The 20,777-nt window shown below is 48.4% G+C and overlaps 5 protein-coding genes across 5 annotated transcripts; 3 read left to right on the top strand and 2 right to left on the bottom strand.

Moving 5' to 3' along the window:
• Positions 1–1,784: 1,784 nt before the first annotated feature.
• Positions 1,785–4,172, top strand: FIESC28_09462 (uncharacterized protein; the record flags this gene model as incomplete). Its single annotated transcript, XM_031163598.1, has 1 exon — positions 1,785–4,172. One exon carries the CDS (start codon positions 1,785–1,787, stop codon positions 4,170–4,172), a length of 2,388 nt encoding a protein of 795 aa, XP_031012335.1.
• Positions 4,173–12,506: 8,334 nt separating this feature from the next.
• On the bottom strand, positions 12,507–12,897 carry FIESC28_09463 (uncharacterized protein; the record flags this gene model as incomplete). The annotated part of the gene is made up of 2 exons (XM_031163599.1): positions 12,507–12,568; positions 12,624–12,897. The coding sequence occupies 2 exons, from the start codon at positions 12,895–12,897 to the stop codon at positions 12,507–12,509; spliced, it is 336 nt and encodes a 111-aa protein (XP_031012336.1).
• A 489-nt stretch (positions 12,898–13,386) lies between these two features.
• Positions 13,387–14,193, top strand: FIESC28_09464 (uncharacterized protein; the record flags this gene model as incomplete). Its single annotated transcript, XM_031163600.1, has 4 exons — positions 13,387–13,392; positions 13,452–13,510; positions 13,617–13,884; positions 14,155–14,193. The coding sequence occupies 4 exons, from the start codon at positions 13,387–13,389 to the stop codon at positions 14,191–14,193; spliced, it is 372 nt and encodes a 123-aa protein (XP_031012337.1).
• Positions 14,194–16,823: 2,630 nt separating this feature from the next.
• On the top strand, positions 16,824–17,852 carry FIESC28_09465 (uncharacterized protein; the record flags this gene model as incomplete). The annotated part of the gene is made up of 2 exons (XM_031163601.1): positions 16,824–17,699; positions 17,751–17,852. The coding sequence occupies 2 exons, from the start codon at positions 16,824–16,826 to the stop codon at positions 17,850–17,852; spliced, it is 978 nt and encodes a 325-aa protein (XP_031012338.1).
• Positions 17,853–18,098: 246 nt separating this feature from the next.
• FIESC28_09466 (uncharacterized protein) lies at positions 18,099–19,454 on the bottom strand (the record flags this gene model as incomplete). The annotated part of the gene is made up of 1 exon (XM_031163602.1): positions 18,099–19,454. The coding sequence occupies one exon, from the start codon at positions 19,452–19,454 to the stop codon at positions 18,099–18,101; it is 1,356 nt and encodes a 451-aa protein (XP_031012339.1).
• Positions 19,455–20,777: the final 1,323 nt, after the last annotated feature.

Here is a 20,777-nt window from a genome sequence, read left to right on the forward strand (position 1 = left end):
AAAAAAAAAAAAAAAAAGAGAGGGCTCCGGAGGAATGATGAAGGCATTATCTGTGGAGATCAAGCGTAAACTCTACTCTGTATTGGATGCCACATGGTGAACGTGAATGCTGATCTGCGATGCAAGGCACCCGACTGTGTGTTCGATGGAAGATACGCTGGGGTCTTGTGAACGAGCCTTATGATGGCCGAATCTGAATGGAGAAGGAGCTTTTGTTCTTGTCTGCTACAGAGAGCAAGAGCGAGAGCAGATGCCCCGGCTCTTTTGATCCACTAAGGATCTGGCGTGAAGCCACCCGCTGGCTTTAACCCATTAGCCCAGGGACTAGTGGAGAGTAGCGAGTAGTCACCTATAACTATTGAGCGCTAGACTCTCTTCGGAGGCTCTATTGCACTTTCCTTTTCAGGTGATGTAGGTTGGGGGTTACATTGGGAAGGCACATCAATCTCCTTTGCTTTTGTCGTTCATCGCTCGTCTATCTCGCGTCTCTTCATCTTCGCCAGTACCTAAACATTCGCCATCGTCAATTCAGCATAAACGCTACTGTATAGCTCGGAATATATTTGTTTCATCCTTCATCCTCAAATCACAGCAACCCAGATCCTCCATCCGCTCGCTTGGACCACTACCGGCCGTGTTTGAAACAAGCCGTGAGGATCCCATAGCCAATGGTGATCTCTCCAGACCCCTTGAACGACTACACCATTGAGAACTCCACCGCAATGGCTGGCTCGCGGACGCAGAGACGGCGGATGCCATCCGTCGAGGGTTACTACGATGAGATCCCTGTCCATGGTAGAGGCGATGGCCCCAAAAGCAATGACAAGGTGAGCCCAAAAAGAAGTCATTCATTATTAGTCCCGAGTCACATATAAGGTCAAAACACCTGCACTTGTCTCTCATTTTGCTACCTCAACCACCACACCGCACACCATCACGACACTCTTTATCGTGTGAACACGCGCCTCGCGTGTCTCTCCCTGTCTCTCCCTTTTTACATTCACTTGCATGTCTGGTACAGCGTCATTGCTTTGATCACCACCCTCTTTCTTTTTGGGTCTTCTTTTCTTTTTGCCAAGTGTGCAATTACCACCAATTTAAAGAGTGCGCCTCCCTTTTGAATATCTCGTTCTTTTCGCCATACATTGGTTCAGGTCCTAGACTTCTTTGACCTGTTTCGTGGTAAGTTTCATAAGTGACAAGCCTCCATATGCAACCAGAAACAAGGGACCGAAACCACTCCAAGCCCTTTCATCCCATGTACCGCTTTGAGCAGTGCCGGCCAGCTGTAAAAGGCCAGTGGCCATACAGATAAGAAGAGGCCTTGGCCTGCTTTCATGATGTGGCACTGCCGGCCGATCTTCTTCACTGGCACTGTCAAGGACTGTCACCAGCTGGCAGCCCAGCTTCACCCACCGCAACAACCACTCTCATTCACGTCATACCGTTGCTATTGTTCTTTGTTATTTTCATCCGTTCTCTTCACTCTTTCAACCTCTCCTTCTATTGTGTTGTTCATTGTTCTCCCAAACCTTGATCAATATCACGCACCCCAAAGGTTGATAGCTTCACGAAGCTTGATACTTACCTTTCCCACAAACCTTTCTTTCTTTCTTTTACAAACTTTCTTCTGCAAAAAACAACAAATTTGAAGCTGCACAAGCAGAAAGCTAACCGCTCTCCTTTGACAGCATTCCGCTGAGATATCAACACCACTCATCCTAGAGCGATACCACTACTCGACACCTCAAAGGCAACGATTTAGCTGGTTCTTCATCGTCATCATGGGGCTCTCGACTGTTGTCACCGCCTCCCTTTTGGCCATGCGCCTCTTTACTCTCCCGGCTTCGGCTGCACCTCAAGCTGCAGTCCCTGTTGCCGAGGTCTCTGTTCCTGCAGCGGCAGCTCCTGAGTACAGTGCTCCTGTCTCTCCCGCAGCTGATGCCGGCTCTTGGTGGCTCTCTTCCATCAAGCGTCAGGGTCAGGTTGCCTTTGGTAACTCTCCCAACTACAAGATCTTCCGCAATGTCAAGGATTACGGCGCCAAGGGTGATGGAAGCTCTGATGACACCGAAGCCATCAACTCTGCTTTCTCTGACGGCAACCGCTGCGGCAAGGGTTGTGATTCTCAGACTGTTACTCCCGCTCTTGTTTACTTCCCTCCCGGCACCTACGTTGTCTCGAAGCCCCTTCTTCCCTACTACTACACCCACATGGTGGGTGATCTCAGCAACCTCCCCGTCCTGAAGCCCTCCGCCAACTTCGAAGGTATGGCTGTCATCGATGTCGACCCTTACAACAACGACGGTTCCAACTGGCACACCAACCAGAACAACTTCTTCCGCCAGATTCGCAACTTCAAGATCGACCTGACTGGTATGCCCAAGAGCTCCGGTACCGGTATCCACTGGCAGGTTGCTCAAGCTACCTCCCTCCAGAATATTGTCTTCCAGATGATCGAGGACCCTAGCGAGGACAACAAGCAGCAGGGTATCTTCATTGACAACGGCTCTGGTGGTTTCATGACCGACCTTACCTTCATTGGTGGCAAGTATGGTGGTTTCTTCGGTAGCCAGCAATTCACCAGCCGCAACATGACTTTCCGCAACTGCAACACTGCTATTTACATGAACTGGAACTGGGTGTGGACTCTCAACGGCCTTGACATTTCTGGCGCCAAGGTCGGTATCGACATGACTGCCGGTGGAGGCATCCAGAACGTTGGCTCCATCCTTTTGACTGACAGCAAGATTGCCAACACCGAGGTTGGTGTTCTGTCCAACTACAACCCTGGCCAAACCAGCACCAACGGTACTCTTATCATCGACAACGTCGACATGACCTCCGTCCCCGTCGCTGTCAAGAATGGCGGTACTGACGCTACCATCCTTCCCGGTAACGCCAAGATCGAGTCTTTCGTTCAAGGACGTGCCTACACTGGTGGTAACGGCAAGGCTATCCAAGCCACTCAGACCCCCGTTGAGAAGCCCAAGGCTATCCTTGACAGCAATGGCAACGTTGTCACCAAGAGCAAGCCCCAGTACGAGGGTGTTCCCGCCTCCAACTTTGTCTCCGTCAAGTCCAAGGGTGCCAAGGGTGATGGCAAGACTGACGATACCGCTGCTATCCAGGCTGTCTTTGACGGTATCCAGGAAGGACAAATCGTTTACTTCGACCATGGTGCTTACATCTTCACCGACACTGTCAAGGTCCCCAAGAACATCAAGATCGTCGGCGAGATCTGGCCCCTAATCATGGCTGGAGGTGACAAGAACTTCAAGGACCAAGCCAACCCCAAGCCTCTCTGGCAAGTTGGTGAGGCTGGTGATGTTGGCAACGTCGAGATCCAGGACCTCATGTTCGAGACCGTCGGACCTCAGCCTGGTGCCATCCTCATGGAGTTCAACGTTGCTGGTGAGACTCCCGGCTCTGCTGGTCTCTTTGACGTCCACTTCCGCGTTGGTGGCTCTGCTGGTACCCAGCTCCAGTCCGACACCTGCGCCAAGAACCCCAAGGTCAAGGCCGACCCCAAGCCTGAGTGCCTTGCCGCTTTCATGCTCTTCCACATGACCAAGGAGTCAAGCTGCTACCTCGAGAACACCTGGTTTTGGGTTGCCGACCACGAGCTCGACCGCGGTGACCACTCTCAGATCAACCTCTACAACGGCCGTGGTGTTTTGATTGAGAGCACCAAGGGTGCCTGGCTGTGGGGTACTGCTTCCGAGCACAGTGTCCTGTACAACTACCACCTCCAGGACGCTTCCAACGTCTACATGTCCCTCATCCAGACCGAGACTGCCTACATGCAGGGTAACCCTGACGCCACTGTTCCCTTCACTGTCAACGAGAAGTACCATGACCCCGACTTCAAGGCTACCTGCACTGGCGACTCGAAGCGATGTGCCCGTACCTGGGGTGTCCGCGCTGTCAACTCCAAGGATGTCTTCATCTATGGTGGTGGTCTTTACAGCTTCTTCGACAACTACGACCAGGTCTGTGTCGGCGAGAACAACTGCCAAGACAACATGATCAGCATTGAGAGCTCCAAGCTGCACCTTTACGGTATCAGCACCAAGGCCAGTGTCAACATGGTCAATGTTGACGGCAAGTCTGCTGTCTTGGACAAGGACAACCGCAACAACTTCTGCGCGGCCATTGCCCGCTTCTCTTAGGACGACGAAGAGGCGCCGCCTTATGCGTAAATTGCGAAATACCCGAGCATTGTCTGCTCACTGATTCCTATGAATCCTTTTGAGTTTGTTCTTTTTCATTTTTAGGGTATAGGGTTTTGTTCCAGGTTGGAACTGGAGTTTCGGATAGTTCAACTCCAAGATTGGACTAGATGCTTGCTTTGATCAGGTAGCTGAATGAAACAAATTGCTACTACTAAGTGTGTCTGTGATTGAAATGAGGTGAACTGAATATGATGCCGTGTTGTAAATGGAAATGTTCTAGCTGGCATGAGAATCCTAGAAGTTTCCATATCTCGTGAAGGTTTGTCACTATGGGCAATGATAGGTTGCTTTCGTAAATATGTCTTTCTCGATAAGGTGTGGTTTGCTTCTCATTTGTGAACAAACATCAGGCATCAGCCACACGACGTCACGGGACACAGATGAACATGATGGAAATGATGTGGGCAAACACCAAACTCAGTTCTGGTGATGTCTGAGAATGATGGATGAAAAGACATGATAAAGAGCAAAAAAGGAACGAAACGGCGGATCGAACCATGGATGGGCAAAAGCGAAGAAGCCCCCTTCCCTAGTGGGAAGGGGCGGCAGAGTAGGAGCGAACTCACCACTCCGCCAAAAGTTCTCCATTGAGGTGTTAGTGTAGCTACTTCGCTGACAATGAACGCTTCTAGCATGGCTTATATCTGAAGGCATGCATTGAATCGGGGTGGAGGGGGTGATCGACGTGGTGATGTGGAGTCTGTCTATTGGTGGTGGAGTGCAGGTCATTTGAACGACATGGGGGGCGGGCTGTGCGACCATGGCAGACAGACATAAGAGGAAGCATGGAAAACACCTAGGAATGGGGAGAGAAGGGGAAATAAAAAAGGTACAAGACAATATTGGATTGATGATCTATGCTAAATGTTTAAATAAATTGAAACGTGAAGCAAAATTATAGAGATGGTATATTAAATGGCATTCATGTTAGTATATGCTGTAGATGTTAGTAGATCTCCGATATCTTGGAGATGCTCCGATATGCTTGAACCTTATTTTTTCTCTTTTGTCTTTTTTTTTGTTCGAACCCACGACCTCTACCTACAAGCGAAGGCTCCCAACCGGGAGGAAATCTTTCCAGTGATTCCAGGTGTAGCTACTTCGCTGAAGGGAATGGACGTATTTGACTATTTATCCTAGGATATGGCCGTAGTTTAGGTTTAGATGAAGGCTGTTGATAGGTGCTTGGTGCGTAGAGTTTGTTGTGTCTTGGCATGGGGACCAAGGCACGAGTGCAATGAACCGAGGTCTTGAGGGAGGAGGAAGATGGTGGACGGCTGTCTCAACAAAATGGATAAACGACCAGCGTATATTCACTTAACCTATGGAAGCTATGGAGAATAGAGAAAGGAAAAAGAATAAAAAGAATAAAGGACGATAGTCATGCGCAGACCTGGTTCGAACTCACGACCACACCAAAAAGCGAAGGCCTACCCCTGAGGATAGGCAAATTTAGAGCATTGAGTTATTCAATATTCAACGTTGGTTGGTTTTAGCTACTTCGCTGATTCCTTGTCAATTAAAAGCGATATATGAAGGACTGTTTGTTTGTCCTGTCGTTGCACAAGAGCAGGGATCCCATGTTAGTTGGTGTAAGTCAGATGTGGGGCTAGGCCGGCGTTGACTCACCTCGCCGGGATGGATACTAGTGACGCATGGGTATAGGAGGGCGCAGGCAGCGCCCGTGTCTGAGGACAGAACTTGGGAGACTGACAAGCTGAGAGTGGAAGACTGAGAGCTAGGAAGGCTGGGGAAAGATGGTGATGGTACATAGGGTAGTCGAGGAATCTGATGCTGGCCATGACTTACATGATGAGCTTTACAGGGAGGCTATTCGCAAGCTACAGCATTTGTGATGTATGTTGATAAAGGCAGTTTCTTTTAAATTATTTAGTATCAATATGAAGAACTTATTACGATTTCATAAGCACTACTGGTTGCAATAATGTCTTGCAGTGATGTCGGACTACATCGCGACTTCAAGATCCCTATCATCAAGCAACACTACTGACCGAACAGTCCAACATCACATCGATACCAAGCATAGATCATAAAGAGAGGGTTTCATCCTTGAAGGAACGCAAAAATACAAAAAAAAGAAAGACACCCAAAGACTGTGTTCGAACAAAAAGCGAAGAGAAGCCCCGAAGGGAGTTTTTGCCGAAGCAAGGTTGATGGGTTATACCACCACACCAAGTATGAAGTGGGCAGCGTAAGCTGTAGTTGGTTTGTTCAAGCTACTTCGCTGAATTCCAATTGTTTTTTCAGGGTATATAACCCCTTGAGATGGATGCCTGGTTTGATCGGTGGAGTAGTATACTGGGTGTAAGCCGAGATACCAGGATGAGGAGTTTGGACCAACAGCGCACGAACATGTCACACATGAATGTCAAGACCGAATATTCGATATTAGTCAAGTACCTAAGGGTTTATCTTGTTAAGAAGTGGAATGGCAAAATGACATGTTGAAAGGAAAATGGGGTTCGAACGCAAAAAGCGAAGGATCGACGATCTTTTTAATGCGACGTTGCCGAATCGGCTGCCATATTATTATTATCATACAGCTACTTCGCTGATTGAAGGTCTTATTATCATGGCATAAGAGTCTGGTACAGGTAGACAGCGGATTTAAGTTTCCTGCCTATCTGTAAACTTTGATAAGACTGAAGAAGCTTGACTGTCATGCGTCGGCTGCACCGTTCACCATCACGGTACCGCGAAGACCAGATGGGACAGAGAGGACACTCAACGAGAGTCGACCTTGGAATTCAAGAAAAGGCACGTTAGTTGAGAATGCGTTAAAGATATGATATGCTATAGGGTGTCGAGAAAAGAAAGAAAAGAGAAAAAAGGAGAAGGAAAGGAAAGAAGGATATCGCAGCGAGGAGTGTCAGATTCGAACCCACGACATGGACGCTAAAAAATAAAAACGAAGTGGGAGCAGGATATCACTCCCGCTGCACCATAAGGCTGGTCCACCTGTTTAGCTGCTTCGTTAGAGTTGAGAATCTAGTTTTAGTATATAAGAGAAGAGAAAGGAGGATTTGTTGGTTCTGCCTAAGTGGCTAAGTGTTGACTGGGTAAGGTTGGACGCAAAGTTAGTATCCAGGCAGCAGAGTCATGGGTCACCTGTCACAGAAGAACAGCCCAACCGAGACAGCCTTTATGACAAGGGGGACATCATTGCTCTTAGTATTATCTGGCAGGCAGATTGCTGTCTCAGGATGGCTTTTCTGTCACAATATGGTGGCTTTGGTTAGTCGATATATAAGGGGTCGGTAGGTGGGTATGGTGCCAGGCAAAATGACAAAAAGCAAGGAGTGTTCGAATGGGGAGAGAGGACTTTTAGGTTCGTATAGAAGAATTAGTAGGTTATTAGGGAGGATCCCACCAGACCACTCCTTGCTTGAAGAGTGATCAAGTTAGATTTCTTCTTAAGGGGTGGTTGCAGGTATGCTCGTGATACTGAGCATCTGAGAGGCACCCAACTCAACAACCTGAGTCATTACCTTGTGCACGATGATGATGTCATATCGTACACTCTTTTCAAGAAGGCAGAGAATAAGAAAGAAAACCAGCCAACACTTGTTGACAGCTTGATGTAGACGAGATGACACCGACACCAAGACCAGGATCTCCCGCTGGCATAAGTCAGAAGCAAAGGGCTGAGCTACGACAAATGGTGGAAGGCTCTTTCAGCAGTCTAGATACGTAACCAGAGTATATAAACTGACTCCATTGCAGCTATAGAGTGAAGAAAGGAAAAGGAACAAAAAGAGACGGTACGAACTGAACATGGAACTCCTGTTATTATGGTCTTCCATCAGCTCTTGGCCTATTAGCGAAGGTCAAAGTCAAGTCAGTTCTCTTACAGTTCAGTAGCTTTGACACAGACCAGTATCATTGTCTCGCATCAGTTGGAGTACGTATCGGTAGGTTATTCTTACATTGCCTGTCTAGTATCTGTATATCCATATCTACATGACAAGGGCTTGGGGGCAGCAGGTCATTCCTATGAGGGGAAAGATAGAGTTGTAGAAGCGCCCGGGGGTCCTAGGTTTGCCAGAGGACGTAAAAGTATTGAAGGGAAGACATGAACAGGATAATGTAGAGACAGCCGAGATGCATGTGGATGCAGTGTGGTATGACAGTATTGGTTGACTTGAAGATCCCTAAACACACTTCCAGTATTTTGCCTAAGGTAAAGGTTGTGTCCGCGTCGGTATGCTCAGTAGCTTGTTATATGCCATACTTGAGAGGCGTTGGGACTTGTGGATACTTGGCACTTCGGCAAAAACACCTTGCTGAGTACTACGAACAAGAAGGCCAAGGCGATGGTCCTGGGGGTACCCTTTGTAGGAGGATCGTCAGTAAGTGTTGCCATATTATCATTTTGAGGCGTATTCCACACATACATATTCCGTTGTTGATCATCTCCTAGCATCAGCAGTAAAGCCATTGGTGACAGTCCTGAATTTGTAGATCGTTGTTCTTAATCTCGGTCGAGATCGCCGTATCCTTGCGGTGTCGGGTTAGCAGCAAGATCAAATATCATCCTCGTAGAAGGTACTTAGCTTTTTCTTCCCACAAACAAACATCCTTGTCATAAAGATGAGAAACCCATATGCCTCCGCATGTCCGACCCTCAACAGTTTGATCCCGCCTGGAAAGCCCCCAAATCCTAGATCTTTGCCCATCCTCCTTCCTTTCCGTCACAATCATTCCAACAACTCTTCGTGAGCTGTTCAGCTGAAACAGGACCCCCTCTCCTTTTCGCTGATATAATCCATCCTAACTCCACCGTCAGTATCTTGATAAGCCAACACACTGAATCTGCTGAACTTTTGTTTCACCTTTCCATCTTCCTCATTTTGCTGTCTGGCGTTCTCTCTCACGATGCTCCGCGTAGAGCTACACAAATGCCAAAGACAAGATGCAGGGATATCGTAAGGTCAAATTGACAAACAGTTTGAGTACCGTGGACAGTGAAATAAGCATAGGATATGACGACGAGCGAAGATGATCGGCGGCGTAGAAGAAAAGGACAGTCTTTTGGAATGAATTTTAGCTCCATGGCTTAATTGGGTGATGTATATGTTGTGCCGTCGTACCGGATATTGCTGAGGTCATTTGGCAATAACCTTGAATGTAGTGTTGGTGCTGGGTCTTCTCACTATGTAGAAGACTATTCCTTAAAGCGAGTGATCGTAAGGCCATGGAAGGACAACAACGCGAGAATGAATTCAGTAGTCTCGTCCATGTGAATTTTCGCCGATATGACAATGTTCGATGCACATTTCTGTAAAATAGGTGGCGGTGGCAGATTCAATGTAAGGAACAATCGATCAAATTGAAACCGACAGCTTTGGGGTTGGTCAGGGTTCGTTAGCAAAAGCCGTACATCTTTGTGAAAGGTACTTGGTCGGTGGTACAATGCCAGACATAGTCTCATCAATAGAGATCGGTTTGGAAGAGCTAGAACTTCCTGGGAAAGCTTCCTCCTGGAGTTCGCCGCCGCGACTAGGGTTGTCAATCTGTAGACCAGGTGGAGCGCGGCTGTTTGTATGCCCGGTTGACCGGAGGTGCATACCTTTTACTAGTGCAAGGTCTGTCTCAAGGAGGCCGATGGCTATCATCCCCTGCAGCGGAAGGGACCTTGGGGTGGTTGGCTTGGTCCTGTGCTTGTAGCATCGACATCTAGACTGGGGGTTAACGACGGGATAATCGCCCATTAAGGCGGTCCCTTCCATCGGCGTGTCACCAGCACCATGGGCACAGAAGGATTCATGGCCTTGATGTGTCGGTATGCCTGCTGGTGAGTCTCCTCACTATTGACGAAAGCGATCGTTCTGAAACCGCTGGGAATCTTTGCGGAGATGTCGTATTTCCATATATTGCTGCAGCGGACGCTTTAAATTGTTAGACCGGGCGGATCATAACTGCTGGCTCTCTTGATAGGCTAGAGGTCCATGCTATCCGCTCAGATCTCAAGCAAGCGAGTAACTGTTGTATCATCCCCAATTGCGGCGAGGGCCCGGGGTAGGGAATTGGGAGTTGGCTAGGACCTGTACCAGCAGTAGAAACAGTGTTCGGAGTTGCGTCCTGTGGGCTGTTCCCTGTGGTGTAGCCACAAGGTAATCGACAGGTTGAGCTGACTCGGACCCGTACCAGCAACTTCTTAGGCAATAACTGCAGCTTGAGCTTCAGCCTCGGCGGTGGTAGCCTCTTTCTCCCTCAATGCAGCAGCTTCTTTAGTCAGGGCGTTGGTACCAAAACCTGCTTTCTGTGGTGGGAAAGGGTACGCAATCCTGTCAAGAAAAGAAAAAGGGGTGAGTCTTGTCCATCCATAATGTGTATGAGAGCGCTAGAGAGTGTGCACCCCGATTCCAGATGCAGCAACGACCCATCCGACAATGTCTTCGTGATGGATGGCAAGAGTGAACTTGCGGCAACCACTGTGCATGCGATAGATGAACATTTCACCGTTTTCTTTCAAACCTGATCACTGATATTTTGGATCATAAGCTCTTGCTGATTTCATAGGACGATATGCGTGAATCTTGAATGTCCATTTCTGTCGTGATGGTTTCATGCGCAGAGAGAAGATGAAATCCCAGCTGTCATATGTGTCAGGGCAGGGGCGGATGTGGCTCGTTGTATTGGGCTCGACCATATTGCCAGAGCTTTGGAGGCGTCTCTGTGTGTGACCAAGGATTTATAAGTCGATATTCATGAATGAATACATGCCAAAGGTTCATTATTGGACGTTGAATTTGTTGTACCTTGCTGTCATTGGGAGGAGGATTGCGGACAGTCTCTCCTGAGACTCACCAACAACTCTATGTCAAGACTGTGAGTATTGCGCAATTAGAAGATGACCATCATAGAGCCGCTCAACGGGCGCGAGGTATATGATACCAGTGGTACTGCTGATGGAGCGGAGGGAAGAAGCGCTGCAAGCGATAGTATTGAACAAAGCACTGCTTTCAAAACATCTAGCTGGATTCCGCCACCCCGGCTGTTGATCTGTTGTTGCAGGTTGCTACACTGGGCGTTGCGCGGCTGCCTGTATGTCCGACAGACTGAAAGACCATACATGCTATCCGCCATGATTGAATGACAGTGTATGGCGTAAGGGTTCAAGGTTGGTGACCTTAGGAGTAGCGAACTACAGTGGTGTTTGAGATGGTAACGATCAAGCTCTCGCAGATGAGCTGAATGTTCTCGGCGTTGCTGTCCGTTTTGCTTATCTCTTCTATTGAGCCGGGTTTCTTGAAACCAGTGGCAAAATCTAGTTTCCTCCTCGCATAGTGAAAGAAGTAAGATCTCATCTTGTGTTTTGTCCACAGTCGCCGACGACCGACGGCACAGCAGTGTCTTCAGTATAGCTATACTCTAGTCTGCATCAAAGCAGCCCATGCCTGGTAGGCTCTCAAAGTGCTATAGTTGTTGAATGGTTTGGAGAATGTAGGTATTGGTGATGAAGAGTCGTAAATCAGCCATAATCGTCTGACTAATGGGTGGCATAATCTGCCATGGCCGGTTTTGTGTTTGTTCTGGATAAGGGACAAGTGGCCAATCTTGTGTGGTCTCTTTGGCGGGACTAGTGAGATGACAGGGAATTGTCGGAAACATCCAGGCAGAAAAGGGAGTGAGATTGCCATCGTCCAACGCTGTATGGCTTGGGATAACCCATAGTGTGCGTTTGGCAGACTGGAGGGCATTGCTGTACGCCGTAGAGAGGTCGGGCCGAGACTGATAACTACCGTCATAATGTTCCTGGGCCGCAATAGGGACTTAGAGAAGCTGGTTCGCGCCCGTCTTGAGATTTCAAAGATGACGTCGAGATGTTGTTCTGCCGGACTGCGTGTTCTCTTCAGTGGCAAAGTCCCTCTCCTGGATGGCGGACTCGAGTGTAGTGGCATAAACGACCCCATACACTAAGTTCAGGGAGGGTAAAACGTCTTCCTGCATGACTAAGGACCCTGGGTCCTCCCAATGCTTGTGACTAGTATCAGTAAACCGATCCCCTGCCGGACTAAAGACACAAGATCCTTCTGCGGTTCGATGACTAGGAACGACTGTGACAGACGAACCCCTACCGGACTAAAGACCATGTGAAAAGACACAAGGTCTTCCTGCGGCTTGTGACTAGGAACGACTGAAACAGACGAATCCCCTACCGGACTAAAGATCATGTGAAGGGACACAAGATCCTCCTGCGGTTCGATGACTAGGAACGACTGTGAGACAGACGAATCCCCTACCGGACTAAAGACCATGTGTACAAAGACACAAGGACTTCCTGCGGCTCGATGACTCTACAATCATAACTGTCAAACGCATGGTCAGATCAGTGAGACTTGCGGGATTGAAAATAAAACTTACCACGGGTCTTCTTCAAAGACGCTGGTCTTGCTACTGCCCGAGCAGCTTTCTTTCTTGACTCGGTATGCTCTACTGCATCCCCGTCATCGTCGTCGTCGTTACCGTTGTAGAGTTCATCCCGTCTTTCAGGGGCATCTGCACGCATCGAACTTGGCTCTCCAAGCTCCTCTAGGGACCTCTTCCCATCACTTTCCCTCGGCGTGTTTGGGAGAGACACTGGCATCTCAGAACCACCAGAGTGGCGAGAGGAAAGCTTTGCAGATCGACGAAGCATCTTGAAAGCAAAGTGATGAGGGTGTGTTTAAAACATAAGGTCGTGGGACTTCAGTGTGCACGCAGTTGTGTGTTGTAGGAGGAGGCTTCGTGAGGATGCTTCTTGGAAATGGGACGACCATTTTGTCCAGAAAGTGCGCCTTCCCAAACTTCTCATGGGATTCTTATTTCGGAAGGGACGAGCCTCTGTGTTGGGAGGGGGAGAGGGGTAACCCACGAGTTGGAGCGACAACATTACATCATGGTTTGCAGAGGAACGATGACCAGAGGGAAGGAGCTTTGGAAGTCCCCGGCGTCAGTATTATTGTCACGTGCCGACAGCACGACGTGAACTCCAGGCCACTACCTAGGTAGATAGCCACTAAATGCCTACCTACATGGCCGACTTCTTTCAACAGGTTTCAAGTCACCAAGATCCCAGTGTTTACACGTTCAAGTCGTCAAGACCTCCGTCTGTTCCAAGTCGCCACGTCTATTCAAAACGTTTAAGATGTCTGTGAGTAAACATCAGCAACCTAACTACACAACGAACTGTATACTAATATCTATATATAGACCGTCGATCAATACTATGGCGTTGATGGTGATGCCGGTGCCGGTGGTGGTGGTCGCCGGTGGCTTCAGCGGCAAGTGCAACTTTGTAAGTCAATATACTATTCTACCTTCCCCTCCTCCCTTGCACATGTATATTGCTGCAGGATCAGATACTAACATTCATAGTGTGGCAAGATCGGTCGCGGCCGACCACTCCCAGAAACGGGACCGGCAGAAGAAGAACCCCGAGAAGAGGCAGGCCACCACCGCCGCCGCCGCCGAGGATGAGGACGAGGAGATGGAGGCTACGACTCCGCAACAGCAGCAACAACAACAGCAACAGCAGCTCCTCGCCGACCTGGCGAGCCGCTTTCCCGCTCCACCCCCTTGTCCTGCTGCTGGAAGAGAAAGAAGAGAAGCATCGTCCGCGGCATCCAGGATGAGATGTTGCCGGGTATCTGGGAGGATTACGACTTTTTTTCTTTTTTTTTTTCCTTTCAAACATAAGGGATATCAATAATCAATGGATAATCAAGGCGTTCGATAAGATCTATCAGCTTTCGCACTTCTCCTTATTGTGACTTCCTGCCTTGACATGATCTGCGTATCTGACCGACTATTGTGAAAACCAAGAAAGGAGGATGAGATTCTAGGTCGAATACCACTTCAAATGACAAAAAGAAAGGGCTTGGCCCAGAAGGGTTCGAAGCTGAATGAATAACAGAAAAGTGACGAGGAAGCCAAAAAGGTGAGAGAGGTTTAGGTTATTAGATAGGTACGAATTCCCACTTGACGACCCCTCGCTTCAAAGGTACTGGGGTTAAAACCCATATATAACCATGACTCAACGATTCGTATCGATACCATGTGAACTGGATAACAGTAACGCTATAGCGTAGACTTTTGTCAGGAAAGGAAAAGGAGGGGAAAGCCAACACTTGTTGATAGCTTGACCGTCAGGGCAGTAGAAGAATTACCCCTGAAAGCATAAGAGATGAAATAATTTGGTGACTTATGATAGTTTGAACTATCATTTAGGCTACTCTGTTGGTAGTCTAAGCCCTGGGGGATGATTCTCCTGCGACCTACCTGCTTAGCGATTGATATCCCTTGTATTCAAGTATCAATTCGTGATACTCCTATGTTCATGTTAATTCGCTTAGTTGGTCTCACCTTGGAGGCGGTAGGCGGTGTTCTTCTCCTTCTTCTCCCCCCTTTCTTTTCATTCGATGGCAGAGTGGGCAGCGAAACAGTGTCCGGCGAGGAGCCCCGGTGCAAGAGGAGCCTCCTCCATCTCATCGCCGTCCTTCTTCTCCATAGCCTTCCTCTTCTTCTTTTCTGCTTCACCTCCTTGCCCTCTCGTAGACAAAGGTCATATATCTTCAAAGTATCCGTATAAGGGAGGAAAGAGAAAGAAGAAAGAACGAGCTTTTCGAAGTAGTTAAAAGGGGTAGAGGGGTGGCCTCGTCAATAACCTCGCCTACCCCACACCACACCTGATCATTATGCTGCCACATCGTCGGAATAACACTGCTGATGTATTTTCGAGTCGAACCTATCGTCCTTATATCGATCTTTGGCAAGATATGCAATATATGTTCTGGCAAATGCTCCTCAATGAACATGTCGCGCTACCAGAGGCTGGAATTTGCGTAGAGGCATAGTGAAGGGTTCTCTTGGAATTTAGCCGTCAATCTGATCGTAATGTCGAAAAGGGAAAAAAGAGGTGGCCAAAGGGGGACTCGAACAAAGGTCCAAAAAGACAATGAGTGTTGCAGTGGGTGATAGAGTTTGTAGGAACGGGGTTCAGACTTCATAGGGTAAGTAGGAGAGCGGATTCCACTGCACCACTCCTTGTCTGATGGTAGATAGCCTTATTTGCTATTTAAGGTGCCATGGCCGAGGGATCGGTCGTGCAGTTGGTCCACGAAACTGCCCCATCAACCCGTTGGTAACCAATCCTGTCCTGACATCTCGTCGACCACTGGCAATACTATCGGATAACAAAAAGAGTGACCACTTTGCAAGCGCATGTACTCTCAAAATGGTGAACTGATGCGCCGGTCTTTGACTCCGGGTATCCTGATTTGTCGCATGTTGATTTGAATGCAGTATCCCCAGGATCCCAGAAGAATTAGCCCCCGGAAGCATAAGAGACGAAATAATTTGGTCTCTTTATGCTATCTTAGACTAGCGTTTAGGCTACTTTGTCACGGCAGCCTAAGCCTCAGAGCATTCTTCTGTTACCAGCTCCAGTGTATCCTTGCTGCAACTCTTCAAAATCGGCCATGGAAAAACGGTGTATCGAATATGTAACAGACGCGTAGTGGTTTCTCATCTTGGTCGGTATTCGTAAATGAAAAGTGAAAGAGCAAAAACAAAGAGTGGTACATCGGGTGAAAGAGGTTTTAGATTCGGATAGTAGAGTTCTTAGGTTATGAGGAACGGATACCGCTGCACCGTCGAGGATGATGTGTCTTGTTTGGGCATATATAGGTATATGAAAAAGCTCAAGGTCGTGCACCACAGCACAACACAACATCGTAGACGGTCCGCGGTAAAGAAAAACAATGCCAGTGGATTCTATCTCAATGTTGCCGTTGTCGAGAGCTCGGTTTTGGTCGTATGCGATCGATCAGGGGGTTTGAACGTCGTGGGAAATGGCCAAAAAGAGGCCAGAAAAAAAGGAGGTCGTAGAGAATGCCTTCAGAAAGAAGAAATAGTCGTGATCAGCAAAAGGCAAGCAGCGGGCAGTGGGAGGAAGAAGTCATAGGAGCGGGTTCAAGAGATTTTTAGGTACGGTGGTCATAGGCCATTGGTAAGAGAGCGGATGCCACTCGACCCCTTCTCAAGGACATGGAGTGCAAGTTGGATTAATAAAGGTATGGTCGGTCGTGTTCGTCTAAACGTTGAAAGGCTGGAGCAGGGCGGTCGATGTGGGAAGAAATGGAAGCGAAGGTTTCGGGCGCGTCAAGGTCGGGCATGCGCGTCACGATTCATGTGATGTGAGTCATCAAAGCCGTGAAATAGCGTTCGCCGGCCTCCATAATCACTTGATTACAGATAGAAATTTCGAAGGCATCGTCGAATGTCGCATTCGATGTAAAGATGAGGAGGTTATGATTTCACCCCGCTCTACGTAATAATTCCGTACCTCCAAAAACGGAACCTTCCTTTTTCCGTCCGGGACGCTGGCGATCTGTCAGGGCTTCCTTGGCGACAGCCCACTATTAGCGCCAGTGCGTAGACGTCATTGCCTGAGCCATCAAAAACACCACCAGCAAAGTCGCTCCGGCGCCACCTGTCTTATTCTGTTCTTCCTCTCCATTGCGCTATTCTAATGCTTTAGACACCAGTATCACTCAATATCGATTTGTTTGCGACCGCTTTAGAATGGTTACCACCCGTCGTGCCGCAAAGGCGGCCCCTGAAGAGAACACCATAGCTATGGATTCTACTCGAACTACTTCGACGCCGCGCACTTCACCATTCCTCCCGACGCCCCTTGAAAGAGCTGGTCTGGTGGTCTTCCCAGCAATGCTGGTTTTCGGCACCATCTTCTCCATAATCTCGCCCCAGACGCGCGCCTCCCCATACGATCCCGTCGCGCAAGCGCACTTGCAAGACCCGAGCTTCTCACCAAGCTACTTTGCGCGCAAGTCCAATCTGTTCAACGTGTTGTTCGTCAAGAGAGGCTGGGCCTGGATTACCGTTGCTTTCTTCACCTTCGTGTTTACCCACCCCAGCACTGCCAACATTGAGCGACGTGCCCGTGCTATTTTCCGATGGTTCGCTGTTACCTCTATGTGGTTCCTTGTTACCCAGTGGTGTTTTGGTCCTGCCTTGATCGATCGAGGTTTCCGATGGACAGGTGGTCGCTGCGAGCTTGCTAAGAGGGAGATCGAGTTTGGCGCTGACACTGTCGGGGACAAGGTCACAGCAGTTGCATGCAAGGCTGCCGGTGGAAAGTGGAAAGGTGGTCATGACATATCGGGCCATGTCTTCCTCCTTACTCTCGGTACCGCATTCCTCATGCAGGAAGTTGGCTGGGCTATATTGCGATGGTCCGGAAAGCGTAACGAGGAGCGATGTGTTGTCATGAGCGATGGCGCACTGAAGAGTGCCAACGTGGAGGCTGATCATGCTATGGGTGAAGGCGCAGCGCAGCCTGTCTTGGGACTCGGTGGCAAGTTTGCTGTTGGAGTCATGGGCTTGAGCTCTTGGATGTTGTTGATGACAGCCATTTACTTCCATACCTGGTTTGAGAAGGTAAGTCAAACATACGCCCGTCCTTTTGTACCAATTACTAACGATAGACAGTTTACGGGACTCTTGGCCGCTGGTACAGCGTTCTACGCTGTGTATATTGTACCTCGCTTTGTGCCCGGTGTGAGACAGCTTGTTGGTCTCCCTGGTATATAAATAAGGCGAGGCATGATTAACGTGGTGATGATTGATGTGGCAGGCGTTTGTAGATGTGAGATAGAGACAGTTGTATAATCACCAACAACTATTAATGGTATACCGCACTTATTGCTTATTCTACATATTTATTTCGTTATATATGTCTAAACTGGTTACTATACAGCTTAATAACTTCCCAGTCGTGCAACTGTAGCAGCATTTGTCTTCATGATTTCAGTCGGTGTCTTAACACAGCAACAACGTTCATCTTCTTCGGCGATCGGAGGCCTTTTTGGACTTCTTGAACTCATCCTTAATCTCGTCCAATAGCCCATCGACCGTCAACATATCGACCGCAACACCCGCAAGACTCTTAGCAACCATGAGCGACTTCTCAAACGCAGCCTTACTTCCAGCAGCGACCTCAAAAGGAGCAGTATGGGGACCTTCCTTGGGAACAGTACCATTCTGGAAGGTAATTTGGAACATGGGAGAAATAGTCGGGAAGTCCTGGCTAATGTTTCCCTGGTCTGTAGAGCCACCGGGACTTCTCATCTTGTCGACATCAGCGTCGGGGAGATCACCACCCAGCTCCTCAAACCACCTCGTGTAAGACGCAGCGAGACCATCATTGTTGTTCATGTTGGCGTAGCCGTATGGACGCATTGTGAAGTTCATCTTTGCTCCTGTGCCGATGGCTCCGGCTTTAAAGCAATTGTAGACCTTGTCTGAGAGTGCTTCAAGTTGCTCTTCGTTGGCGGAGCGGAGCTGGTAACTTCCTGACGCGTCCGCGGGGATGACGTTGATACGGCTTCCAGCTGAATGGATGATACCGTGGACGCGATCGGTTGTTCGCATTTGTTGGCGCATGTAGGACAGGGCGCTGTTGGCGAGGAGGAGAGCGTCCTGGGCATTGATGCCGTCCCATGGTCCAGCTGCAGCGTGAGCTTCGCGGCCTGTGTACTCGACATCAAAGCGATCAGTCGACTGCGCGAGCATGTATGGAGTATCCGGGCCATTGCTGGGGTGGGAGATGAGAGAGATGTCAATCTTGGCGTCCTTGAAGACGCCGGCCTCCAACATCTTGACCTTTCCACCAAGCGACTCTTCAGCCGGTGTACCGAAAAGGATGACCTTTCCTCCAAGCTTTTCCTCGCGCATAATCTCAGCAGCAGCCAACGCACCACCCAGCGACGCTGTCGCGATCAAGTTATGACCACAAGCATGGCCCAGTCCCTCAAGAGCATCATACTCGGCATTGAAGCTCACAACAGGACCATCACCTGAGCCTTCAAACACAGCCATGAAAGCAGTGTCAATTCCACCGACAGTGTCTGTGACTTTCCATCCTTTTTGCTTCTTCATGTACGACGTGAGAAGTTTGTGGGCCTTGAACTCTTTGTATCCGAGTTCGGGGTTGTCGTGAATGTTCTTGTTGATTGACCAGAGCTCTTTGTCCAGAGAATCAACGTATTTGGAGACTGCTTCTGCGTAGGGACTTGTTGCGTTCTTCTTTGCGCGGGGGCTAAGTGAAGTTTGTGATGATGATACTGGGGCAGCGAGTAGAGTCAAGCCGTAGACAACGGCCGCGAGGCCCTTGGCCTGTGATAGGAAGACCATGATGTCAAAGTGATACCGGAATTATTAAGCTCCTCGATACCGAACACTTTATTATACCAATTGAAGGGTTGTTCTTGACGTTGGCTGGAGTGATAGACTCAACTCAGAAGCCACCCGCAAGAGAATTGGCTTTCCTTATACATCTTCAGTTCCGCCAAGATCTACACTTCTACAACATCAATTAGATCGGCCAAATTTGACAAGATACGAGTATATCATGCATTTCCTTGGTTGTCTATCAATTATATGGCCCTAGGAATCAGAAGTGTTCTCCGAGTGTCTCCACATCGCCTATCCCCCGCTCAAGATCGAAGTTACCTTCCTAACTAGGATCTTTATCAAGACAATCTTTATAGTTGTCGGTTAGTTAAATCCTTAAGTTAACGAGATGTCAACTTCACCCCGCTCTGTCGGTCTATAAACCCTTGTTTATGTCAAGATCTTTATCTTGGATAATGGTTGGTTCGCCGAAGAGCCAGCCAATTGACGTATCAGGTGAAGAGAACATATGGTGTTCTTTATCTCTATTGCCGTGAATAAAAGCCGGCTGTTCATAGACCGCGGAATTAACTTGACCGCTGTTTGTAGAGGTTTTGTATCAATGGAAGTCCCTCAACTCATATGTATATAATATGGCTCATGATACCACTTGGGCACATTCTAAGCTCATCAATTCCAGGTTCGAGCGGATGATATGGACTTCAGGTTTGCGGACATTCGCAAACCACTGCTAAGTTATCAGAAAAATCCTAAATTATGTTGCTGACTATGAGCAAGAAATTGGACTGACACATTGGGGTGGTTGTTATGTATGTGGGTGGACGGTTGTCAAGAAATGCCTATACAGAATTATACCAGTACCAAGATTGAAACAACAAATAAGCCTCAACAATTCCAAGCACTTATCAAAGCACTCATATTTGACTGTTAGTTACGGGTGGATCTCTCGTGTACATCGGACGAAAGGTCTGAGTTATGCCAAGAGATATGTTGATCTGAAATGATTAACCGAGTTGCCAAACGGCTAAACAACTCAATATAGTTAGGATATACCTTCTCGACTAGGGACTTGTAAGCAACACGATGACTAACCAAGATGTTCGAACTTCAAGTTAATTTTCCAATAAGCTAAGTTTCGTTGAAGGATGCCAAGAGGCTTCCATATGCCCATTGTTCCGTGTCGCCGAAGCGACTATGAGACGTGTAAGAAACTTGAATCATGGAAAGCCCCTAGATGAGATATCTAGGTACAGTTCGACCGGCCTTTTCATATTTAGTAGTCCAGGTACCTGAGATATCGTATCTCCAGATACCGCTGTATCT

The sequence above is a fragment of the Fusarium coffeatum genome (assembly GCF_003316985.1).
Source record: "Fusarium coffeatum strain FIESC_28 chromosome Unknown BRIP53273_contig_242, whole genome shotgun sequence".
NCBI classification, from domain to species: Eukaryota; Fungi; Ascomycota; class Sordariomycetes; order Hypocreales; family Nectriaceae; genus Fusarium; species Fusarium coffeatum.